Source organism: Ursus arctos, unplaced genomic scaffold (assembly GCF_023065955.2).
Source record: "Ursus arctos isolate Adak ecotype North America unplaced genomic scaffold, UrsArc2.0 scaffold_2, whole genome shotgun sequence".
NCBI classification, from domain to species: Eukaryota; Metazoa; Chordata; class Mammalia; order Carnivora; family Ursidae; genus Ursus; species Ursus arctos.
The window spans coordinates 52,931,367-52,959,187 of record NW_026622874.1 but is presented as its reverse complement, the minus strand read 5'-3'; the positions used below and the strand labels follow the sequence as shown (position 1 = coordinate 52,959,187).

The window sequence follows — 27,821 nt, the reverse complement described above, 5'->3', positions numbered from 1 at the left end:
GAATAATATTTGATCTACGTAGAATTCTATGTAACTTGAAAATAAATTCAGTACTCTGACTCCAGGCTAAAGTGCTAAACTACTAAGATGATTCTAAGTGTTTTCAGCCTAAATCAGGTATTAATTTTGACTGAGAGTTCAATGCCTAAAAACAATTAATAACCAATACTAAACTACGCTAAATACGGAGAACATTTACCACAGATATCTAAATATCCAGATAAGGGGACAGGATAATACCTAGTTACTAGTTACCTGCTTACTATTTTCCATAGTCTTTCTAAAGAAATAAAAATAACCTTTTTATTATTATATTACTCTAACTAGTTAACAGAAATAAAATCCAATTATTATTATATTGAGATAAAGCAGGGGGAATCTAGAAATGCGGTTCTTTTTCTTTTCCCTCCTTAACGCAAAGACAATGTAGGAAGATGGAATAGATGCAGATCTATCTGACTGATGTAAGAAGAATTTAAATGCTGTAGGTAAAATACTTAAGTTAGGGTAGAGGTGACAGAGCTAGAATATTTAAAACGTTCATCTCAAGATACATACTTAGTTTCTAAAATAATAGGCTCATCCTTGGATTTATATTAATACATGATGGTATTTTGCTTACATATTGTATAGCCAAGATGCAGCAATACTAATACATATAAAACATCTCATTTTTATGACAGAAATTATTTCATGTACTTTGAATATGCTTTATAGCCTTCTAACATAAATGACAAAATTTTTTTCTTATACTGGCAACTCTTCTTATTTTGGAATAAAATAATTTCTGAAAGAAGAAAATCTGCGTATATTCTTTTCCTTATTTTCAGTTAAAAAATCTTGCCAGATTACACCAAAAACTATGTGAGGGTATGTTTCAAAGATGTTTTAGTAAATAAAGAGTTATTTGCCCATTTCTATCACCTAAGTGTACTATTCAGAAAAATTTTTGCAAAGCTTTAATATGATCTAGATAAAATTAAGAGCAAAAAAGAAGTATAATCTTTAATTCTGGGGAGAAAAAAGTTTTTAGCTGCTGCAAAGAATTTTCTTTTTCAAATTATGTATGTATTAAGTTATAATGAAATATTCACCTGTGATAAGTTATATCATTATATTTAGCACTCTTATTACTTGGAGGAGTATTTGTTCACATTTATATTACCCTGAAAAATGGTAGTTCTATAATTTAATAAAACACTGAAGTTCAAAAGTTGGGATAAATACAAAAATGCATTTTGAGCTTTGCTGGTTTAACCACTTGATATCTTAAGGGTACACCTTCCTTTATGATAACAAATACCACGCCATGGATTAATTTAACCTTGGATATGTAATACCTGTAACACTCAAATGGCTCTGAAAATTTAAACATCTCTGCTCCAGCATAAGTTTGAGGGGAGGATGCAAGTATGTGCAAATGAGTAGTAGAAAGGAACTATTTTTATGATGGAAAAAGGAATGGATCCCTGTTTTAAAAGGAACAGATCACATTTATTAAACAATTCCTTTATAAACTTTAGATCTTAGACCTAAACTCAAATAAATTTTGGAATTATATTCAACAGTCTTACTTTCTTTTCGTTTAACATCTAGATACTAAGTCACCCAATTTAATCATCTTTAAGGGAACAATAAGGAACCAGATCTCCAAACAGATGGAGTATTCTGATGCAGGCTACCTGGAGCCTAACTCTACCATTTCACTGGTCAGTCAAGCCATAAAAGAGAATTTAAGCTAACTCAAATATTACAGAAAAGTTGGGGGGGGGAGCCGAAAACATATCAAATATGCTTTCTAAGAAATTATGCCTCACTGCATAAGTTAAACATGAGAATTTCCACCTCAGTAAATCTCTCATATAAAAATAATCTAACACGTAAGATAAATCTAAATCATTATATATGTTTTAGCGTATAAAGGGGACACAACAGAAAAGCGGAGATTTGGTGCGTTTCTTAAATCTTATTTACCAAAAGTTCTAAAACTGAAATCATCACCCTGAATCAGAAATACTATCATTTTAAATTTCACTACACAGGTTTCCTCAATAGCTCACCAAAACAAATACCAAAAATTCCCCTCATAAGAGCACAAACACACAGGACCAGTACGTTGGGAAGCTGAAAAATATTAACATCAAGGAGTTAACTTTAATTATGAAAAGCACTGCATGTCTAGAGGGACTGGTGATACTGAAACAAAACACCAATATCCACGAGCAATACGTAAACTTATAATGATCCTGGAAAATGGGCATCTCGCTGGTCAAGCAGACAGAAATACTTCTTTTTACAAATGTTTGAGAAGCAATGCTTAAAATTATACAAGGTTTGAAAAACCTAATTTAACAAAGTTTTCATGAAAAGAGAAAACACCAAAGTTGGCAATAGTAAGTCTTTCGGCTTTCTTACAAATGAGAGCTTCATAACCGCAGAACTTAGAGAGCACGGAGTGTTTTCCGAGGACAAATACAATGACTGTACGCTGTCTCCTCTACAGTCTTACGCACCCGAGTCGCTCCCAGACCCTGGCCCACTGTTATCCGTGCCATCACTTTCTTTGTCCCAGTCCTTCATGGACGCTCCCATCATGAAATCATCACGTAAGATTGTCCACCCAGGGCCCTCTTCTGATTTCACTTCAGTCTGAGGACAATTACAGAAACAAAAGATCAAAAGGCAATTTAATCGTAAGAAAATAAAAAAGCCCAAGCTACAAAACGAACTTATCGACACTTAGTTTCACAACAGGAATGAAAAAGACAAATTATAGTTTAATTTATACACTATGATATAGGCACAAATATGTAATAGAGCTATATGTTAAATTACTTTAACCCCATAAAAGAATCATGGAAGCAAAAAAAAAATTTTTTTTGGCAGGGGAAGGGAATATAGCAAAATCTAGGTTTTTATCAATTTTTAACATCTGGCAATCAAAACAGACTTATATATTATTTAATGTTTAGTGATGATTTATTAGAAAAATTCAGGCAAATTATTTTAAAACAAATAGAAATTTAACAAGGCTTTTAACACAAAATAAAAGAGAGAAAAGGAGACTAAATTGGTACTGTGCTAGGTTTTAATAGATGTTATCTCACTTAACATTTGATAAAAATGTGAACCAAATGTTCTTTATTTAGTTTATGATCTCACTGCCTGACCTGATCATGTAATCAAAAGACGAATCACATACTAAAATGATAAATAGCTGAAGCAGGCAATAAACATAATAGGTAGTCAATTCATTTTGCTTATTTATAGGATTTACATAAAACTATAGGACAAGCCTAAGAATGACAGCTTTTCATTTCATGGTGCAACAGCACCACCTTGTGGTATTAATTAAGTAATACAATATATGCAGAACTCGAAGCTCTGGGACTTTTTCCCTTTCTTCCACAAATATGAGAACTGTGTATCTAGCACTGTTCTTAGTGTTGGAAATACATTCATGAACAAAACAAAGTCCCTGTCTTCCTGGAGCTTCCTGTACCTAAATATAAACACTGGTGAGTATATAAATGTGAGCAAAGATTTGAGAATTGACTTAAGTCAAACGGCACACTTTGTACTATAAATTTAGCCAACATGAAGAAAGAAAAAAATATCTGTGTTAGTTAAAAACCAACAATAAAACAATTGCAAAGCTTCCCATGCCACACTGATAGGGGAGTGAGCAAGTAAGAAGGGAATTTATAATTCTCCTCACGGAGTACATTACCTTCCCATCCCTCATCCCCACGCTATCAAGCCCACCTTCCTAAAACTATTCTTGCTTCTTTTAGATTAAGCTACCTAATGGGATATAGGCTATTTTCTTTGATTCAGCTCCAGTTTTCTTTGCCATTCTCCTCACCTTAAGTAAGAGAAAGAGCTGTTCCCTCAAAGAGATCCACTTAGATGCAACAGTCAAAACATCTCTCTGCCAAATTAATCACTCAAAGTTTTCAATAAATTCTAAAAAGTGTATGCTTTCTGGTGTAGCCATATGCAAGTTAAGGACTAGGAGACACTTAACCCTGACATTACTGTTTGTGTTTAATATGAATAGGCACAATCTCAGGGGTAAGCTTCCATGTTCAGACAGCTGCACCCAACACACTATCAACCTGCCACCAACCATGAGAAGGCAGATCCCACAGGACTGAGCTCAATGCAGACTGTTTCTACATGAGAGGTCATCCTGACAGCCCACTTCTGCGGGACTGTGGGCTACCATCTACTCGGCAGCCACATAAAAGCTGTTGGCACCCAAAGAAAGGAGGGAGGGAAGAAGGGCAGAACAGGGACAAAGCCTTAAACAGGTAGCTCAGAAAGAAAGAAAAGAATCACAGTGGACCAAAGGAAAGGACTCATTAATTAAAATGTTGAAACCAACTGTCCAGCATGCTTGTCTTGAAAGACCATTATGTAAACAGGTATTTCAGGCAAAGAGAACAATAACAATAAACTCAAGCATCTCTCAACAGTCTGACTTGAAGACTAACAGTGAAGTAAGGCTTTGTTGGGGGATTCTGGAGGTACTGTTTTTGTTTTTTCAGCAATTCATTGTCTCTATCAGTAATTTTCCAAACGTGGTCCCCAGGCCGGCAGTGTTCGCAGCAGTACTACTTGTTAGAGAGTGACAATCTCAGGCCCCATTCCAGACCTCCGGAATCAGAAACACCGGGGGCAAGAGCCTGGCAATCTCGTTTAATAAGCCACCCAGTGCTTCTGATACTGGCCACAGTCTGAGAACCACCAGTCTACAAAAGAACAAATATTTCTTAGTGACTTTGATTCACTGCTACAAGACCAAGTACACGTTATGGCTGAAGAGAAAAGATTTTAGATTTTGGAAATCCAATGTTAAGACAGCTCACTGGATGTTTTATAAATTGCCATCATCAAAGCTCTCACATTACGGTATTTTTACACTGTGAAGCAACAATATGGAGATTAAAAAAAACAATAGAAAACTTAGTACAAACAAGTATGGGTTAATATATTTTAAAAACAGGTATTTTTTAATAATAGTTGTCCTGATGGCAGCTCAAGAAAAACTCTGTTTTAAAGGCAACAAGATGACCCTTTACTTTCTCTGCCTACACTTGCTAAAGAAATACACAGACAAGAAAAAAGGCGGGGGGGGGGTGTCCACGTAAGGTGGCAGTATGAACATAAACTACTAGTGTTGCTCAACTGTAAAACAACAGAAAAGCAACTTTTTATTTTAAAGATATAATCCACAAGGAAAAGATCCAAAGAGACAACAGCAACAGTGTGGAAGCAAGATGGACTAGAAGAAACTGTCTTGGCAAACCCAAGAAAGCTGACTGCTAAGACTGCAACTGTCAAGCTGTGACCAATCCAGTTCACACGGCAGAATCTTCAAAAAACCAACCAACCAACCAACCAACCAACCAAACCCCCAGGAGCTACCATTTACTGGGTACTGTCGGAAGTGAGGGTAGGAATGGAAGGATCAAAATAAAGAGAATTGGGTGAACCTTATATTGAGAAACAATCAGATCTCGGGATCCCCTTCCCCACTGCACACTAGCTGGGTGGAAGACTGAAGGTTTAACCTCTAGAGAGGTAAAGGGCTAAGCACCAATGAAGACACAGGTATAGTACCAGAAACAGAGGATTAAGTTATGACTCCCCTACCCCCTGATAATAAGTCCCAACCCCCTTCTCACTTTGGGCTCCCAAAAATGCTGGGAGGCAGACCTTTTCCTTCAGTCGGGAGATCAGGCATACTCTAGAGAAAATCTGGCCCATCACTAATAAATAACGCATGACGAGAATGCTATACTAAAGCTTGACAACATCCACATGGCTCACAACTTCATTGCCTCTCTGGGATTATTTGTTCTAAATCATGAACAGACAACTAAGGACTATCAGAAGGAAAACAGAGAATAACAAACACAAACATTTAGAAAGCACCTTGTAGGAAAACAAAATTGTTCAAAGAGAAGAAAATTTAGGGGAAAATACCATTAATACCCTCAAAGAGTTAGGAAATTATAGTGCATCCACAGAACGAAAGCAGTTGCTATTTAAAAAGAAACATTAAGAGAATAACAAGGAGCTTGAAATTAAAAACATGATGGCAGAAATAAAATATCAATACAAGGGTGAGATGATAAAGCTGAGGAAATCACCCAGAAAATAGAGTAAAAATTAAAAAGTGATGGAAAACAGAAGATAACTGGAGGACCAGTCCAGGAGGTTCAACATACAAATAACAATTATACAGAAAGAATGCAAATTGAAGGGGAGGAAAATCAGTGAAATACTTCAAGAAAATTTCCCAAAAGTAAAGGACACACACTTCCAGAATGAAAAGAACCCTCCTGAATGTACAAAACACAAAAGAAAAACCAACCTACATCAAGGACATCGTGTCAAATTTCAGAATAATAGGTACTAAAAGAATATCCTATAAGCTTTCAGAAAGAGAACAAACAAGTCCCATACTTAGAGATGATCATCAATCAAAACAGATACAGACTTTCCTATCAGCAACCCTAGAAGCAAGAAAGCAGGAGACACATTCTTTCAAAATGCTGAAGAAAACTAATTTCCAATTTAAAATTCAATACTCAGATACACCGTTATTCAAGTCTGAAGACAGCACAGAGGTACTTTCAGACATAGGAGGTACCCAAAAGTTTACTTCTTATTAAGCCTGTATCAGAAAACTACTGAGAATGTCTTCCACAAAAACGGAGAGTAAACCAAGAAGGGCAAGAAAAGGATAGAAAAAGTAGGCGATCCAACAGAGGAAAGAGAAGGGAATTTCCAGGATGGAGTAAATGGAGACTCCAGAATGGTTAACTGAGCAGCAGGCATTGAGACCATCTGGAACATGGCACCATCATTTTAACCTGATAGAAACATTAGAAGATATGCTTTACCAACTCAGTGGGAGTAAACCAAGAAAGAAGAAATGAGATCCAGTAAATATGAAATCCAATCCAGGAGAAATTCCAAGGAAGACAAAAAATGTTAAGTCCCAGGATGACAACTGTGAAGCAGCCCAAGAGAGCAATCAGCCCTAGAAAAAGGAGAATGGGGGACTCTAGGAGAGAGTATCTCAAAGAAAAGATATTACCTGAGGTAATTTGATTTTGAAAAACTAAATAAACTAAGGAAGCTACATATGAAAATCAAGGCAATTAACTTAAGGAAAAACAAAGGAAACAAAAGAGATGCATAAATGCCAATATAACTAGCTAAAGGAGTAAAAAGTGGTTATCCTGGGGTAGGAGCCATGGGGACAAGGCAGAATAGGGCAGAAAACTATTTACAGTAATCCTCTGGGCAAATTGTGGCCTTTTAAACCACATGGATAAGTAAATATTAATTTAAACAGGAGAAAACAGGACAGCAAGTAAGGAGAAAACAAACTATTCCTCGATCATTTCCACAAATTCTAAGTTTTGCAAGCCTCCTCTAAGATCTTCCCAAAACGTCTCCCCCAAGATACCCTTCCCATTTTATTGACCATTATTCTGTTTCCCTTTCCAACTTATTCAAATGAAAAAATGTTAAATACATGAATTATACTATGAAGCTATTATGTGCCAGAGTTTACATAATACTGCCTTATTTCTAATTCTCTTAAGATTCCTAGCCAGAAAACAATTGTCTTTCTCATGTTATATAAGGAAACTAAGGCTCAGAGAAGTGAAACAACTTATTCAAGTTCAATTAATAAATGGCTAAGTCAATACTCAAACCCAAATCCATGATTCCAAAGTCTAAGTTCTTTCCGTAATACTATACTGCTCTAAAACTTAATAAGAACACTCTATGTTACTATGTCACTTGTTATAACCTATGAATTACACAGTAGAATGAGTACTAAAATACACTGAAAATGACTGAATGTGTTTAAGATAATTTCTATTAAAGTCAGAACTTGGTTGGGGGGGGGGGCGCCTGGGTGCCTCAGTCGGTTAAGCATTCGCCTTTGGCTCAGGTCATGATTCTAGGGTCCCGGGATGGAACCCCTTATCGGGCTCCCTGCTCCAGCAGGGAGTCTGCTTCACCCTCTCCCTCTGCTCGTGCGTTCTCTCTCTCTAATAAATAAATAAAACCTTTAAAAATAAACAAACAAAAGTCAGAACTTGGAAAAATTATATTATACCACACATTTACATAATATCAATTTACTGTATCTTTTCCATAAAGATGATTTATCATTAAGTATACAAATTTTCTGAATACTTGGACCAACCACAAAGAAAAGGTGGATCAGAGATTAATACAAGAAAAGAAGGAGGCCCAGGGAAATTCCAAATGTGTCATTCATTAGAAACACTTGCCTTGGGCGATTCCTAAATAGATTTCATTACATGTTAAGACATCAAGAGAATCAGGGTTTTTTGTTTTGCTTGTAAAACGGAGGTAGTGGTAATCTGATACATTACTTTTACACTAGGAATGAAAATCAATAGAGTTCTGGATTTGAATCACAGTTAACTATTGATTACAACACTGAAAATCAGAAAATTTAGAGGTCCCAGACTTGAAAGAATTTAAAGATACTTCCCTTAACCTTGGTATAAATCTATTTCAAGATACAGGTAACCATATAATACACGTTAGGCACAGATATTTACTATCATCGGATAGAAGTTGTATTAACATCAAGTATAGACTGGAATGATCAAAACTGAGCAGCTTGTGAAGCCTGTCAGTGTTGCTGCAAAGTTGTACTAATTCAATGACCTACAAGATAACTCTCTGGGCCTACATCAACTGAAAAGTAAAACTGATTAAATGCACACACTTAATGAAAACCACATGAGGCAAGGAAACAAAATAGTCCCTACCCTCATTGGCCTGGTTTTATACAAATATTTAATCAAGATCATACAGAAGCAGTCTGTGTCAATTTTGAAAATGAAGACAACCCTTAAAAATGTTAATCAGCTTCCATTTCAAGGTTCAAACATATATTGGCAGCTATTGAAAAGAAAACTGAAAACAGAGGTTTGGAATTATTCATTAGTCTAATACCAAATAATTAAGAGCTTAACCTCATTTCAGTTCTGAAGGGGAAAATTAAAGTCAAATCCTAAAACAATAAACAGTATAATCACATCTATATTTAGCAATCAGCAATAGTCGTGATTTCATTGCTTTCCCTAAGAACGAACATTCAGTTTTCATTTTAATTTAGTTTCACCTCAATTAAAAAAGATTCTTAACACTGGCTAAATTCATCTTAATACCTTTATTGTTGCAAATTTTTTATAAAGCTATTTATAGTTGTAGTTAGTAATCTCCCCTCCAACTGATTAAAGCCTATCTTAAAGTTCTACTGGAGAAAAGAAGGATATATGGGAAATCCCTTTATAAAAAGATTTATTCTGGTAGAAATCAAGAGAAATGAAATACAGCCCCGTATTTTTAGAATTTGAGTAAGAACATCTATGATTTTCTCATCATGCCAGACATTAAAGCATCCCACTAACCATAAAGTATTGAAATTTATTTATTTATTTATTTATTTGTTCGTTTGTTTGAAAGACAAAGCAGAGAGAGGGAACACATGGGGGGTGGAGGGAGTAGATGCTTATTATCACCTCTCTCTAACTCTGTAAGTTTGGGTTTTTAAAAGATTTTATTTATTCATTTGAGAGACAGGAAGAGAGAGAGAGAGCAGGAGCAGAGGGTGGAAGGGCAGAGGGAGAGGGAGAAGCAGACTCCCCGCTGAGCTGGGAGCCTGATGCGGCTTTGATTCCAGGACCCTGGGATCATGACCTGAGTCAAAGGCAGATGCTTCATGACTGAGCCACCCAGGCATCCCAAGGATTGAAAATTTAATCAGGAAGCACTGAAATTTTCAATCTGGAATGTACAAGAGTTCTAATAAAGAACATACATATTCAAGGTTATATGGAAGATCCCATAGCAGTACAAATTCAACTTTTCTCTGATTTTCAAAGAATTCTTAATAAGCAATTTCTAATTGTCTTGATCAATTTGTGCCTTCTTCATTTCTCCACACACTTGTCTTAGTTCGTTGTAACCGTTTTACTAGGACAGTATTCCAGGAAACAAGGCCATTTGGGCTTTGCTTTTGTTTAACTATTGTATAGTTTCCAGACTCTTGTACAGTTTACAAACTTCAATGGGTAACTTATAAGATCCAAACAAGCTAGAAAAGCATTTAGTAGGCTTTCCAAGGAAAAAAGATCAAGATGCTGAAATTATGTCACCTTTAGTTATAGTCCAAGCACATGTTAAATGTAGAGAGTTCGCTAAGAAAAGCTAATTCTGTGTAGCTTTCCAAGAATTCGGGCCTAATACTCCTAAAAAATATGCTTCTTTGATGGTTTTTTTTTTCCATCTGCTGCACTATTTTTTAATTTCAATGCTGCCCTGGATTTTACCATGTACTCCATACTTCTTTATGCCTTTGCTCAACGTGGTTCTATCTGGCAGCTTCCATTCTAACTTGCTATCCATACACCTAAATTCACAGAGTTAAGTTTGAGGAAACATTCAAGCAACCCAGATGTTCCTCATTGTTTATAATCTCTTAAGAATTGTTAATAACTTAAAGTTGACTAAACTGCCTAAAAGACAAATATAACACCTCAAGGAGCCTTTTGATACAAGTGCTCTATATATTTTTAGACACGGTTGAGAGCTTGAAACATTGAGAATACACTCTGCCAGTTAACACTCCTAAAGCATATCGTTGTTCTTTTATCAACCTCACTATATAGTACACAGATGAGAATTCAGACTTATAAACAAACTAGTAGAGCTGTGAATTCGTCTAGAAAATAGACACGTTTTAATATCATAAATTTGTTAAAAAGCTTACGTGAGAAAATATATGTAAAAGTTCTCTGTAAAACTATGAAATGTTACATAAACAAAACTGTTGTATCTAGTAAAAATATGCATATTATCAATCTACCCACAAAAATCAACAAAAGATTTAAAAATAAATGGATTGTCCTCACTAGAGCTCCCTGGAAAAATGGGTAAATCCAGGTCTAGGCCACAGAAAGTACAAGGTTCAGTCTGAGAGCTTGTGTCTCAGGAAGCAAGTACTCCAAGAAAAATGAGGTCATGTCAAAAGGGCACAAGAAGCTAGTCTGCTTTGGTTCCTGCTGTCACTTTTGTGAATTTAAGCATCAAAAAAAAAAAAAAAAACCCGATAATGATTCTAAAATATTGAACAACCAGACATTCCTACGTCCACAATATTAAACAAAGACAAAGACAAAAAGGTGGCGGTGAGGGGGAAAGGTTCACTTGCCAGCACTGGCGATGACTGCTAAGCCAACTCCTTACTCTGGAAAGTGGTTATTAAAAGGAAAGGTACATTAACCCCAAACTTTAGGAACTTAAATTTAACCCTAGAAAAATAAATACAAAACATGAGAAAATCACCATTCTGTAAATTCCCATAACATTTAACTGTTTTAGGCAAGAATCATCAATTGATGCCAAAAGTCAAAAGATAGATGGGGAAAAGTATATTTGCTCCTTTCAAAGCATTCACCCCAGAAATTACTTTCTAACTGTAGAGGGGAAAATGCACCTTTAATAAGGAAACATTTATTACCACTTTATCCAAATGAAAAACCCCCATCACTAATATGGGACATTCTGACAATGTGTCTCCTGATGTGACAGCACATGAAGTATACAGCATCTAAGTATCACACCTATGAAACAGTTTATGCCAAAAACAGTTTAACCTAAATCCTAACCTTTACTCCTAACTTTCCGCTTACGGTAAAAGGGCACAGAGGAGGAAGTTGAAAGACATGATGAAACAATTAGATTCAGAACTGGACTCATTCTTCAAGACAACTGGTTTAGTTATAAATGAACCTTCTGAATGGTATGGTATGTGAATTTTATCTCAATAAAGCTGTTTTAAAAAAAGAATTTCCGGGACGGTATGGGTATTAGCACCTTCAAATAACCACCCCCCAAATGAACAAGAACTAGATGGAGATGAAGATAGGCAGACAGCTCTATAAAACACACGGGTAAGTGTCAACATTTTAGAATCTAGGTGATAGACACACTGGTCTTTCATACTTTCTTCCTGTTTGAAGATTTCCATCAAGTAAGTGGGGAAAAAAACAAGGATTCTAAAATTTCTATTAGGCAAGCAATGATTAAATACAGGATGCATCTGATAGCCAATAAATTTTAACTAAGCCCTTGATAAAAGAATAGAAAGTCAATTCTAACAGTGAACTTACAAAGAATTCCTTAAATGAGTTTAATGAGTTTGTTTCATGATTCTGAAATGTTTTACTATGGTAATATTTTACCTTCCTTAACAGTTTTGAGAAATGAGATTTTAAAATCTATCGGTCTCCATGGGCTGCTACACCTCCAATGAAGGGGCTGTGAGACCCGGGAAAACTCCCTGAAAGCCGTCTCTCGTATCATTCTACTTCGAGCCTCAGAGGGGGACACTGTGGCTCATTAAGCCAGATCCACCTCTTCTAGCTCATCTGGCTGAGGGAATGGAAACCCAGTTTTCAGTTCTGCTTCTAATGAAGGACCTCAGATCTTTTTAAGTAGCAGGCACAAATGGCTGATAATGATTTTGGAGCAATGTGGACTGGGTTTTAATCCAGATTCCAACCATTACTATCAATGTAACTTGGGGCAAGTCACCTAATATTTCTGATTTGGGGTTTCTCACCTGTAAAATGAGAATTCTAGTACTTCTTAAAATGGCAACTAAATAAAAACACCTCTCAAAGTACCTGGCACAAAGCAAACACTAGCAAGCTCCCTCCCAGTCCCTCTACCACCATTCCTACTTACTAATGCCCCGAGTCATCACATATATCCACAGAATTCCCAACTAGTAATCGTCTGTAATCGTCTAATGATGTTTCTGCACACTAGTCACAAAGATAAGAACATTCAAATATTGTAGTATGAAAGCAACCATTCAGAAACCAAACTTTCCTTGGTAAGTAAAATCTTGTAAGTAACAGAATTAGCTTAAGCATAGCTTAAAAATGGGGAACAGAAGGTGGACAAACTTCTAGGCCCTCAAAATCTAGGTTTATTGTGCAACAATCTGCATCACTAGACTAGATGCACCTAAAATGAGAATTTTCCAAATCTAAAGGTAATTTTTATTAAATTATTGGATATTTTTGGATTATCCAATAATTCATAAATACTAAGAAGTTCTTTTCCAATTGGTTTCCAACTTTAGATTCACCTTTGACTACTATCTGTTAGGAAAAATAAGAACTAAATATAAGGAACACAAAATAACAATAACTGCAAACATTTATATAGCACTGTGCCAAGCACTGTTCTAAGTACTTTACTTATACTAACTCCCTTGACTCTTACAGTTACCTCTATGAGGTGGGTTATTGCTACTACAATGATGAGCCTAAACACAAAAGAAACCTGAGGCATGGGGTGGGTAAGTAACCCCCATGCAGTAAATGGCAGACCAAGCGTTTTCAACCCAGGCAGTCTGGTTCCGGAGTCTGTGGCCTCTGCTATTGTGTAGTATTTCATACACCCTCCATCAACATTCTCATCTGCCTACAACTCAAACAAAAAACACCAACCAACTCATATTTATGATTTTCAGCAAGAAACAACTCAAACAAAAAACACCAACCAACTCATATTTATGATTTTCAGCAAGAAACAATAAAATATTCCTTCGATTTTTAAAAATGTACCACCTAAATGTAAGCATGTAGCATGACTCACTTTGCGCAGGACAATTAAAAAAAAAAAAAGGCTCAACCTCACCGATGAAAATCCTATACACACATCCACTTCAGCAACTTCAAATAGAACATTTCTTTAAATAGGGCCAGAGATACATGGCACCATTAGTAACTTTTCTTTTAACAGTAACTGAAGATATCTATAGAAGCTCCGTAATTAGTTCTTACGCTTCCCTCATACCCATATTTCCCCCGTCGAAATGATGCATGTACCACAGTGCCAAACATAAGGTCGCTTTATTTACAACCGCTGTCCAAATCTGAAACCATGCGACATTAAAGCTAAACAGCCTATTTTAAAAGGAGTTGAGAAACGGGCTTTAAGCTGTTCCCATCAACAGCAATGTGTACAATCATGCTCATTCTCATTTCAAACTTTAGAGTCTCTCTTTTGTCTAAACTCTAATCTATTTAGGCATTTTCAGTAAACAAACATTAAGCTGAATTATTTACAAAGTTAGAATTCCACACATTCCAGCCAGAGCTACTTTTTATGTGAGAGTAAAACACTGCTGCCGTGCAATGCAGGGGCAATTTAAGGACAGTATCTTTCTCCACCCCCCTTGCCTGCCTTCCATTTCCCCAACACCAGTTAAAAACGAAATCCTGAAAACTGCCGGGAGACCACCTAGGGAGCTGTGTGCAGAGTTCCTCCATTCCTAGGTTTCCTTCCTCGGGAGCAGGAATTCAGTAGGTCTCTGAACCCTGCAGAAGCTACGGTTTTAACAGAACACAGCAGTGCGGAGTCTAGGTCTAAGTTACTAACATACCAAAGAAGCCAGGTATTTCAAAAGTATTCCTACCACTAAATACCCAGCTAGGAAGTAATTATGTGATGGATATTAATGAGAAATGAATGAGAAACAAAGCCCCCTAACTTACCTCTATGTCTGATATTTCAAGTGCTCATTATCACAAAAATCAGGTGTGGGGGGGGAAATATATATATATACCTTTCTCCCCCAGTAACTTTTTTCCCCTAGGGATTTTTCACTGAAATGTGTTGTCCAGCAATCACTAAGAAAATTACTTTCTAACAGAAACTAGCTAACATTTTCCCTTACTACAAAATTATTACTGTGGCTTCATTATAACCAAAGGTGAATGTGATACATTGGCAATTTCAAATAAATGAAAACCGTGCCAAGTCTGTCATTCAAGAGTCTGCGTAACATACAGTCAGTGCTTTCCTAACAGCAGCCAATACAGTCTCTTTCATCAGATTTAAAAGGCATAATATTTGCCTCAGTCCCACCTTTAAGGAAATAGATACTTAAATTCCAAGAAGTTTGACTGGATTTAGTCAACTTTTCAAGAAAAGAGCAAAAGGAATAACCACAACTTAGGAAAAGTAAGGGGAAAAAATAACGGCTCTGCATTACTAAAATCTTGATTATTCAACATATCGGGAAAATACACCACTCTAGATCGGTATGTGTTCTGAATGGGGTAAGAAAGAACTGTTCCTGAGGGCTTAAATTTCAGTTTTTGTATAAGAAAATATACAAAATATAAATTACAATTTACAATATAAATTTCTTATACAAAATATAAATTATTGCGGCTTTCTTAAACAGGGTGTCCTAAATACAATTTAATCTTCTTAAAAACAGCTCAGGGTCAACATCACGGAATCCATCAGTGTGCCCCTTCTCACATGCTGGTGTGTAGCTGGTATGGGCCTTCCATTTATTTGGTCCAGGAGTGGGATTTACAGGTTCTGGATTTTAGAATTGTCTCCAAATAACTGATAATTAATTCTTTAAACCTAGAAACACTTAAATTTAATTACGTGAAAAACTCTAAAATACATTATGCACCTTCCCTGACCAGGTAAACAGCTAGGTAAATTGTTTTAGGGCCCTACAGAGACATACAGGACTAATGAGCGTCTGCGACAAGGGGCCTCCATACTCACTGCTACAATTCCGGCAGCCTGCTCCTCTGTGGTCAGGTCTCCGACACTAACCGAATGCCTCACCCTACACTTGCCGCCGGGGGGGGGGGGGGGGGGGGGGGGGGTGTTAACATTTTATTTATTTGACAGAGAGAGACACAGTGAGAGAGGGAACACAAGCAGGGGGAGTGGGAGAGGGAGAAGCAGACTTCCCGCTGAGCAGGGAGCCCGATGCGGGAAGCCCGATGCGGAGCTCGATCCCAGAACACTGGGATCATGACCTGAGCCGAAGGCAGACGCTTAACGACTGAGCCACCCAGGCACCCCACACTTGCCGTTTTTAACCTGCTCTTTACAGTCATTCTCATTTCTGATTACAACTTCATCTTATAAAAGTCTTCATCTCTCAAGGGAAGGAAGGTGAAATAAGAGATGGAGATTAAAGAATGCACTTGTGATGAGCACTGGGTGACGTACAGACGTGCTGAATCACTATATTGTACATCTGAAGCAAATATGATACTGTATGTTAACTATACTGATATATAAAACAAGATAAAATAAAATAAAATAAGCCTTCATCTCCCAAACATGTTCCACCTTTTATAGTTTCAATTTTGTCAAAGCTGTCACCATTTCTCAATCTCCCAAGCTGTAAAAACCTTGCAGTCATCACAAGTCCCCCCTCCCCCGACCTCTCTGAACCATGTTAGTTCCAAATCAAATCAATCTATACCTTAAAACTACCCCTCCAACCTGGTTCTTCTTTTCCATCAATCCCCACCCCACCACACCTTAGTTCAGGTTTTCCCCTCTTGCTTTATGGCAACAGCCTGACACCGGTTCGTCTTCTGATAGTCTTTCCATCCTTCAGCCTTCTTTTCCTTAAAAATAATCAAATCTGATCAGGTCACTTACCTGATGAAAAATTATAACTGGCTCCCAAATGCCTAAGGAATAAAGTCCAAACACCTTAAGAGGAGACTGAAGACTTGCAAATGTCATCCCAACCTACTTCCCCAGGATCCCTTTTTCCAGCCTCCCACCCACCGATATCCCAACCTCTGTGAAAGAAGAAAAAGGAAAGGGAATTATAAAGGATGTGAAAAATTGGGAACTGGTAGGCTTTCTTCCCCATAGTAGCACAATGACTGCCCGTTGCTTTTCCCTCGATTACTACTAGTGAAAATGTCTACTCATTATGACTTCATTCTCTGACACTTACTTCATTTCTTTTAAATGTTTTCAAAGATTCTGTTTCGAAACAGGCTAGTTTCAACAGCACTGAACACTTGTTCTAATTTATGACTTTCTTCATGAAATTCTTTAGCTTGATGGTAAACATTTCAACAGAAATGCCATTCACTGGTGCTTCCTTTCCTATTATCATCAGAATTCACATTACAAAATGAAAATGCTTCTTTAGATAGATACTCAAAGCACCTTTATTCAGAGACTGGGTTAGTCCAGTGAATGAACCAGTGCCTTCGCTACGTTTGCTTCATGTCTTTTTAACTAAAGCTAAGTGTCTTGGATTCTCCTGCAGCATATCCCTCTTGAGAGTCATGTTTTCTATGAACATCCTCCCATCATATTCTTCTAACTTCACTACCTTCTAATTTCATAAGCAACATACCATCTGTACTAAACACTTGCTCAAACAATTTTCAAGTGGTTTCTCTTCTAGTTTCCATATGAAAGGTCTAGTGGACTGATTCATTCCCAAGAACCAAACCTCTACTGAGCTTAACATTTAGTACTTTACCCCAAATTTCTGTTTTTTGGATAAGAATCACTCTTTTCTTACGCTTTCTCACTTCCACTAACAGTGTTCTTTGTCATGGCCCTATTTCACAAAAATATACATAAAATAAAAAAACAAAAATTGACTAAGTATCTAATAGTGACTTAACAAGATTTATTGTGACGTGACATGTTAGTGAATCGAAAAAATAATGGGCATTATTGAGAAGTAGATATTGGGCAGTGAAGTCACAAATAAGTGACTTACTTCTGCATATAAGCTTTGCAATATAAGGAATTTAAAAGAAAAAAATAGACTGTTAAGTTTGTGAATGACAGAGGTGTAATGTGTTTACATTTATTATAGTGATGTACACCCACTGTACAAATGACCTGACTTCCCACGAAGAAAGAGATGTGCAACTGGTATTAAGAGAAAACAAAGTTAACCCTTACCTATGTAACAGAAGAAACAGCTCATTTTTCAATAGACAAAAATACTTAGAGAATACTACTTCCCCTAAGTTCCAGTGAAAGCTTTTTGATTTACAGATATTAGCTGTTATGTCTTCTGAAATGAGCCCATCGACTACTTTTTTGTTTTTGTTTTACTTTGCAGTATTTGAGTTCAGCTCCAAGAAATAAAGTTAAGTAATGATTCAAATGTAATTTAATATGTCAGTCTGACATTTTTTGAAATACTTAGGTCTTTTCAAAATCTCTTGCCCTAAAATGATCTTTAAAAAGCAATTACACTTTTTTTGCCTCTAAGGAAGGCTTTCCCACTACTTTACTCTGAAAAGAATGACTGCATATAATAAAATTAAGACAAAACAGATACAAAAATTCAAAGGGCAACAGTATTATCCAAGTCAGCAGAATCAGAAGATTAAAAATACTTTGATTAACAGCTAATGATGTGAAAGGCAGTTTTTGGAACATACAAAAACTTTGCTCCAATCCAGGCACCAAAAGCCCGTTGAAGAACATTATGGTTTTTAAATGGAACAAGGAGACTTTTAACAGTTGAAGTTGTAGCTCACAAAAATAGTAAGTATAGAAATATAAAATGAAATCAATCAAATATAGATGTATAGGGCACAATATATATGACCCTTAAAACAGACTTAGAAATCATAGCTACGTATTGTGTAAAGAAATGATTTAGTAATTCAGCTTACCTATCAGATTAAAAATAAATCAATACATTAGACAGATTTTTAAAAGATCATGCACACTCTCTCTTCTTATTTTCTAAGAAACAATGTTAACCACAGATATGCCAGAACATGATCGAATATCTAAAGATCCTTAAAGGGTAGAGATGATCACAAAGCTGGTTTCCAAGAAGACACAAACCCAAATAAATACAGGAGGGGCATACACCTGCTTTCAGTGGACATTTTCCTCTTTATAAGGCTAAAATTTTAGAAAAATGTTTATAAAAGTTTCCAAACATTAAAATGTCCATTTTCAAATATTTAAAGATTTATTGTTTGTGAAATACTGTATAATTTAAGGCACCCAATAATTCCATTAAAACAATAGAAAGTTACAATAAGACTAACCTTTTTGCTTTTAATAAAAAGGAAGTCTTCCAATTAAACAGCAGACATGCATTTATCCCTAATTCTTATGGAAAGCCCACTAAAATTAAAAGTATAAAAAGTTATAAACAAACAAGGAAACAATCAGATGGGAAAATAACTATAGACAATATGCAAACAAGTTTGGGGACATAAATGAAAACTGCATAAAGCAGTGATAACCAATTAGAGAGAAGGAAAGCTAATGTTTAAGTGAGAAACCGGAGCCATGCTCTGGAACTGGAGGCAAGGGGAGAGGTGGAGGTGAGGGGTATGATAAAAATACAAGATTGGCTGACAGTGACAGAAGCAGTTAGACTTTTTTAAGTTCCCTTCCTAGTTTATGGAGGCAGATGACAGACCCTACCATGGACACGTAGTTTAGTCTCTGAAGATATTAAACCAGAAAAGGCTTGAACTCAGGAACACTGATTAATACAAAGAGACATGTATACATACTGAACGCTGTTTGACTTGTGGCCACATCACCCCAACCTCTGGCTTTGGGGTTCCTTTGCCTCTTCCGCTTCTGCCCGTCAAATCTCCCCCGTGCATCTCTTGTAAGAATACTTAACACCGGATTTAGAACCCACCCAGATAATCCGGGATAATCTCTTCACCTCAAGATCCTTCAGTTAATTATATCTGCAAAGACCCCTTCTCTAAATAAGGTACATTTTATAGGTTCTAGGAATGAGAACACGGACTTATCATTTTAGGGGCCACTGTTCCATCTGCAACATATAATTCAGCCAACACATCAATTAAAAATGAAGATGTCCTCTACCCTTTTCCAGAAAGCTACAGGTAAATGTGACCTTATCAAAATGAGAGTGAGAGCCAAGAGAAAATAAGACAGTCCAAGAAACAGAGGCTACTGCCAAGGGAGGAAGCAAAGGGAATTCCCGGGGCAGTGACAAAGCAAACTCCAAGTGAACACCAGGGTAAAGAACAACCAGTGTAGACTGCAGCAAGATGACCACGGAGAAAATAGTACTGAGAAGGGTTTTAAAAAAAAAAAAAAAAGAGGCAACTGTTACCGCTAGGGAACAAAAACTGTAAGGAAGCTAAGTTGAAGAATAAAGAAGTATTATCGTACATTACTCTGTTCGGGAGTAAATGATGTCTACACGGAATACCGATTTAGCTAAAAGCACTAATATGCTACACTGGAAGGACACAGTATGGGAGGTATGGCAGCGAAGAAAAGAATGACAATTCGTTGTCTTCCATAAAAGGTATCTAATATTGATTTTAAAAATAGTCTAAATATTACTTAAGATACGGAGGTAAATACCGCAACAAAGATCTAAGAATTGAAAATGGTTACCTTGGAAGGAGGCAAAGCAAGGGGCAGAGAGGGATGGGGAAGAGCACTGGCAATTTTTTTTAGTCCCAGGTTCCCTTCTGAAACCGTGCTCCTATTGCTTTGAAAATAAATTCATTTAATGCCCAAAAAGCAAAGGGTTCTCAGAAAACTGTCTTGTTCAGGATCATAACATAGTTAAGAAACATCTGTCACAATGCCTTAAAATTTCTTATATCTTGCAGGAATATGGAAATTCTTTGAAAAGGGGTTCTTAAAAATAAATTCCCAAGTTCTGAGTGTTCCTAAGAAATAAAACAAAACAAAACAAAAACCAAACACAACCAAAAGCACCCTTAATGTATGCTCATATAATGGATCCAACCTCTAGTTTATATTATTGCAATTCTATCCAGCTTTCTTAATATAAAACTACTGGCTCTTTTTTGTTTTTGAACATAAGACATTAATGGCACAGCTACAAATAACAGGTGTGACAGGGTAAAGGACTTGAAGACATAATGAAGGTATTTCCAGACTGGTATTCTGATAGATAGCTGCCAGTGAATCCAGTTTATATGTGGATGGACTCTAATTGTGAAGATTTCATAATATTAGGAATACAGGATAAAAAGGCTGTGTTCTGACCCTTTAAGCCCAGGAAAGGGACAATAAGAATTTCCCTAAAGCTCTTCTGATTGTCTGAGAAGGGAAGGAGCATGGAAAAGGTGCAATAGCAATGGTGCTAGGAAAAAGTAAAATATGAGAAAAAAAGAAAGTTTTATTTTCTACTTAATTAATATCCTGCTTCATCCATTTCATTAATCTATGTCTCATTTCTGAATGATGTTTTGGCACACTACTCCCACCTTTCCCTTCCTTCCTTCTCTTCAACTGCTTTAAAAGTCCACCTATTCCAAGTAACTTACACAGGTCTACTGAGCTATGTCCTAAATGAATATGACAGTTACATCAAAATCCCCCTTACAAACAGGGCAGCCACTTAATTTACCTCTTACTGTACCTAATGTAACTGATGATAACTGATGATAACATGCAGCCTAGAATTTTTTAACTTTATTTAGAATTTTTTAATTTAGAATTTTTTAATGTTATTTACTTGAAGTCATCTATCTGAATTCTAAGACTTTAAAAGATACAAGGATAGCACCAGGTACAGCTAGGCAAATAATTTTGATATTAATAACTGACCCAATTACAAATATTATAGTACTTTTATATTATTCAGATGCAAAACCAAGTCCAATAAAAAAATGGGTCTGGTGGTTTTTCCATAAATATGAAATCAAAGTGAAAGCAACATTTTTAAAAGAAATGTGCCAAGATGTTGTTAGTATAGGGTAAGAAGTTCTAGAAACAAATTACTTTTAGAGCAAAGCCACTTCAGTTTGACAGTGAAGTAGAAAAAAAGAAAGTCAAGGGCAAAGTGCAAATGGTAAGAGAAAAAGGCAACAATGGTATTGGAAAGAACCCTTCATGTATTTTCATAACTCATGAAAAAATAATACCAAAGCAAAAACAAATGCTTCTATTAAAAGTCGTTCGGAAATGAACAGAAAAAAGAAAAAAAATAGTAAGTCTGTCTTTTTCCATCTTCCTACTAGCTCTCTCATTTAATGCTGCTGGATCGTTCTCCAATTTTTAGAGTAAAATGTCCCTCGTGGAGAACACAGCAGGTTAGATTTTTTAACTAAAAAGTAATCATCCCCAAACACAGTATTCATGTGTTTATAATTAATTCTGACACTTTCAAACAGCAGCACCAGCGAGCATCAGTTTATACAGATAATTAAACAATCTGGAGGGGCACCTGGGTGGCTCAGTCGTTTAAGTGTCGGCCTTTGGCTCTGGTCATAATCCCAGGGTCCTGGGATTGAGCCCCGCATCGGGCTCCCTGCTCGGGTGGGGAGCCCGCTTCTCCTTCTCCTCCCCACTCGTGCTCCCTCTCTTGCTATCTCTGTCACCTCCCTCTCTCTCGCTATCTCTGTCACCATCTCTGTCTGTCTCTCTCTCTCAAACAAAATCTTTGAAAAAATACATACACACATACATACATACAATTTGGGTCCTTTAATATGCAAGAGACAGACAAGTTAAATAGCTTAGAAAACTTTTGTCAAATTTAGGTAAAATGGAAACTTAATCAAAGGACTTGAAAAATACTTCAGCTCTAGGTTAGCATGAAATTCCGAAATGCTCTTCTTGCCAGAGTTTCAATCGGCAAACCAAAAGACAAACAAACTTACAACGGAGACTCCTGATTGAAGTACTTTTTGTTGGCAATAGAAAATAAGCCATCAAACACAGCAGTACTTTAATTAAAAAACAAAACAAAACAGCTCTTTTGAGAGTAAAGCACATTTCAGAACCTTTCACCTGGTACCTTCAGAAAGGCAACAATTGGAGTCCACAGGTCAAAAGGACTTGGAGATGGAAAGTTATCATGCCAAAGATCATGAACAATACTGACACTCCTCATCTGCCCACTAGTCAAACATCACCAAGCAGCCTCAGTGCAAGGATGACCTTCCAATATGTTCCCCAAAGCTCTGATTTTTCATATTTTAGAAGTTAAATGCCATCACAATTACCTCCGTGTGCGAAAGCCACAAACTGAAGCTGTATTCCTCAAGGTTTCTATTCTCCAAAATGCACAAAAGGTAGGATTTCAGATGGGAGAGACCTGGGATCTCTCAAAGATTTACCTGAATCCACTGGTTCCTGAGTTCTAACAGCAGGGGTATGTATGTCACCTATAACTGGCAACTTCTATACTGAATAAATCATCATGAAACTTAAGAATCCAAACTTTTTAAATTTATAGTGTGCTTTTTCACCCCAAAGCTTTAAGAATACAAGTCTAATGCACTGAATCCTATATAAAAGTCTTACCTGTTTGGCTTTCAAGTTCTTTCCAGTCGAACTTTTCTCACTTGTACTTGCATCCATCCCTCTCAGAACACTGATGAAATCTTTCTTGGAAACAGTCGATATCAACTTAGCACGTTTTCTAATAGAGCTTCCAGCTTCTTTAACCTTTTCATCAACATTCTTTTGGTGCTTCTGAACAGCATTAAATAACTGTACCACACCCCTATAGAATATAAAATGACCAGAATAACATAGTTAATAACAGCTACCCTAGAATACAAACTGTGAGGATAAGAACAATGTGTTTTTACTGCTTAGGAAAGAGGCAAGCATTTAACAGGCACTCATATGAAAAGAGTTGAATCTAAAAAATGAACATGGGGCGCCTGGGTGGCACAGCGGTTAAGCGTCTGCCTTCCGCTCAGGGCGTGATCCCGGCGTTCTGGGATCGAGCCCCACATCAGGCTCTTCCGCTATGAGTCTGCTTCTTCCTCTCCCACTCCCCCTGCTTGTGTTCCCTCTCTCGCTGGCTGTCTCTATCTCCGTCAAATAAATAAATAAAATCTTTAAAAATAAAATAAAATAAAATAAAAAATGAACATATATTTCAATAAATGAATACAAATTTCTCAATAGAGAATAAATATATGTGGACTGATATGTGATTTTTCTTTTCAGCTTTCATCTTTCTAAATCAACTTTTGTGCAATTAGAATTAAAAATTACTTTTAATACAAACACCTATTTTCAAAATATAATTATATAATAATTGAAGACATCACAATGTAATAGAAAGAGAACAGCCTCTATAGTTAGCAGTCTAAACATCTGACGCTAGGAAAGGTTTTCTAGATATCAATTTCATCTACAAATGGAAAAATAATACTCAAGTAGCTTAAAAAGTATTCAGTTATGTTATCTGCAACTCTTATGATATAAAACAAATATTTTTTTAAAATTGTTATTTATTTGACAGAGGGAGAGAGAGAGAGTACACACACAGGCAAGGGGAGCAGCAGACAGAGGGAGAAGCAGGCACCCCACCAAGCAGGGAGCCCTATGGGGGGGCTCAATCCCAGGACCCTGGGGGTCCTGAGTCAAGCCAAAGGCAGACGCTTTAACCGACTGAGCCACGTAGGCGCCCCGATATAAAACTAATTTTAAAATCCTATTTTAAAATGAAATACTTATTTAAATACTTTGTTCTATAGTTAAGTTCATTCCAAGAAGAAGTGTGAAAAGACCTGCAGTGTTCATTATAGTAGCCATGAGCCACATATAGCTAGTGAGCCATGAAATGCAGTTGGCTAGTCCAAACTGCAATATGCTCTAGCTTTAAAATACAGGCTGAATTTTGAAGACTTAATATGAAAAAACAGAATTTTAAAATCTCATTGGTAACTGTTTTATACTGATTATCTGATAAAATAAGAAATAATTTGAATATTTTGGGTTCAATGAAATATGTAAGTATTATAGTACAATTAATTTCATCTCTCTTTTTTTACTCCATTCAATGTCGCTACAAAAAAGTTTTACATTATATGTGTGGCTCCCATTATATTTCTACTGGACAATACTGATTTAAACCATCCTTTTGAGTTCTAAAATTCTATCACTGGGAGAGGCACTCTGCCATGGACCCTGAGTATCCCTGCACATTCTTGCTAGGTTTTTCAAGGATGCAAGGCCCTGACTATTCTTTACATAGGTCATTTCTGAGAGTTGAGTTTGTAGGACACAATCTTGAGAGATGGAGTAACGTCTCCCCCCAGACGAAGAGCAGACTTGTTACCATTCACCAACAGATTCCCAAGTAGAATGTTCTTCTGTAACACAACCCACTGCACGCTCAAGCACCCATACAGGGCACCTGTGTTACCACTGAAGGACAAAGGGAACCAGTGGAAATGTGACACTCTGGCTACTGCTTTGCCAAGAGTAATAATGTCCAAGAGTAATAATGTCTCTGACCCAAAAGTCTCTCGTCTTCTGGCAGTATCCAGGAAACTAACAGGCTAGCTTACTAGCTCTAAGGAGGGTAAAATTCCATACCCTTCAGAGCGTGGCTGGGACCAAAGTGAGGAAAGGGAGGTACCTCAGGTATAAAATTTAAAGGAGGCACTTACTCTCTTGCACCAACCATGCACTTTCCTAAATTCTTCATATGTTACTAATTTATTTAATTCTCAGAGAAATCCTGCAGGGTAGATAAAATATTCTACTCTTTTTATAGGTAAATAAACTGAGAGGGGAAAATTAGGTAGCATGCCCAACGATGCACAGGTAATAAGTCAGTGCTGGAATTTGAACCTAGCGGTCTGGCTCTACCTCTCTCTCACTACAGAACACCCATATGGATTAAAAATGACCCAAATAATGTAGGTGACTAGAAAATCACAGATAATTCCACTAAGCAGAACTGCTAGATTCTTGAAGTAGCAGCTCAAATGTTCTCTCCAGAGGGCGTCAAATAAATGCTTGGTGCCAATGATAAAAAAAAAAAAATGCAGAGTGAAAGGACAGCATAAAGCTACTGTAATGCATAATTGGTTATGCCCTAAGTACAATGTCAGATAACAAAAATAATCACTGATTGCTATAAACTCAGACAACCATTGTAAGAAAAATGCACGTCTAATTACACTGTTCTCGTGACTACAAAAACAATACGATCTGCAACAGGTTCAAACCAAATATACACTGATGATGTTAAATTCTTGCCTCATGAGACCTGTAAAATCTCTGGTTGAGTTCAGTATTAAATAGGCAGGTTTTGATATAAATCACTTGGCTCTGAGAAGGCAGAGCTTAAGAATCAAGTCGAGTCAGAAATGGATCACTATCAAAGCTTTAGTATACCTATTTTTTAAAGGGCAAAAACAGTCTCACCTTGTTGCGATTCTCTGAAGATTTCTCTCTGTTTCTTTGTCTTTGACAACATCTGGCTTTACTCTGCACATCATTTCCCATTCCCGCTTCTTATCAAGCTGTGTTATAAATATTGTTATATGAAAGAATATTAGGCATGTTTGAAAGTGCAGCATACTTTGATATGATACTCTGTGAAAGGACAAAGGTAATAAATCATTCTGGCTTAGTTTGTCATAGGGACTGAAAAAACCCCACACTTTTAGGGGTTCAGTTCAGGGGGCCTGTGGTTAGCACTCAGCATGTCATGCGAGAAGCACAAAGTGAGTTTCCGTCAGGCTCTCTGACAGCAGGCGCCTGGAGAGCTGCCAGGATACTGAGGCAGGCAGGACAAGGTAGAGTGTGAGAGAGCCACATGCTTGACCTGCCACCACCCGATGATCAGCGGTAAGCATCAGGAAGAGCCCCAAACTACTGTCTTTGATAACCACAAGTTTAAACACTGTTTATTTTTTAGAAACTGTCTTTCTCAACAGTCAGAATAATTATAAATTTGTATCAGCTTTTAAAATAATAGCATCGTATCCAGTAGTACTCTGGTCCCGGGGCCTGACTTGACACACCAATACACTGCATCAGTATATACTGCTGCCTCAGGCCAACACATCACCTAAGATCAAATACACTGAATATAATGAACTGACCACCAGGAAGCTAGTGAGCATCAAAGGCTGTAATAAGAATCAGTGGGAAGAAAAATCTTTTATCTATTCCTTTTCTGCATTCATTTAATCTCTTATTTTTATATTAATGAAAGTGTCTAATCACAGTAAAATCAAATTCCTGCTCCCTATAAAGATCAGCCTGATTCTTTTCCAAAAAGAATAGATTTCTCCCCAAATCAGAGAATTTACTTTAACTGTCATGAAATTCACTATCAGATTATGCCAGAAATTTAGAAATCTTACTTTTAAGTTCAAAATAGTTGATTCTTAATTATCTGTAGTACCCAAGGCATGCACAATCCCAAAATATTTTTTAACTTTGAAGTATATTTTTATACTTATGATTAAAAATAAGTACTTGATATTCTGGAAACTGATAATATTTAACAGTAAAAAACAATGATAATTTGCACAGACTCTACTCAGAAACATGTAATAAGAGCATTTGTAGCGACTGTGTCCTGCTTCTGGTATCAACGTGTGTTTTCATGCATCATGTGAACAGTATCATCTCCAGCACTCAAAGCACTGACCTAGCATAGAGTTAGAGACTCATTTTTCTTGGCTTCAAAATGTTCTTACTTTCACTAGAACATTGGGACTAGAGGTAATTAAGGATTCTGATATTTTTAAAGCTTCCTTCAGCTTTTGCCAGATAATAAAGATTCAGATTTTCAGTTGAAAAGTTATCAGTAAGATTTAGAGACAAAATTTATCTTACAGTAAAATGAGAACATTGAATAGCACAGTATGTTCTGTTTCTAAAAGCAACACTTAAGTTCCATCTTCATAGAGTACTAGTACTCGGAACAAAGAAAATAATTCACCTTGAAACAAGATAAGGGGATAATGAACTTAAAAGGAAATATATGCCTTATATATAAAAAGGAAATGCATTCCTTAAAAGGAAATATAAATCTATTTTTCTTTCATTTTACCTATAAAGTACCTCTTGGAAATCAGTACTTTTATATTGTCAGTATGATCACAGAAAGTTATTTTTCTTTCATTAAAAAATAGCATTTATTTCATTAACCA

General features: G+C 36.5%; 1 protein-coding gene across 1 annotated transcript in view; it reads right to left on the bottom strand.

The window, feature by feature from the left end:
- Positions 1 to 1,472: 1,472 nt before the first annotated feature.
- Positions 1,473 to 27,821, bottom strand: part of RRP15 (ribosomal RNA processing 15 homolog) — a 39,702-nt gene continuing 13,353 nt past the window's right edge. Inside the window, exons 3-5 of the mRNA XM_026517320.4 lie at positions 26,080 to 26,177; positions 23,209 to 23,410; positions 1,473 to 2,649 (exon numbers count right to left, since the gene is read on the bottom strand). Coding sequence (XP_026373105.2) covers positions 2,506 to 2,649; positions 23,209 to 23,410; positions 26,080 to 26,177 — 444 coding nt within the window. The 3' untranslated portion in view covers positions 1,473 to 2,505. The remainder of the gene's footprint in view (positions 2,650 to 23,208; positions 23,411 to 26,079; positions 26,178 to 27,821) is intronic.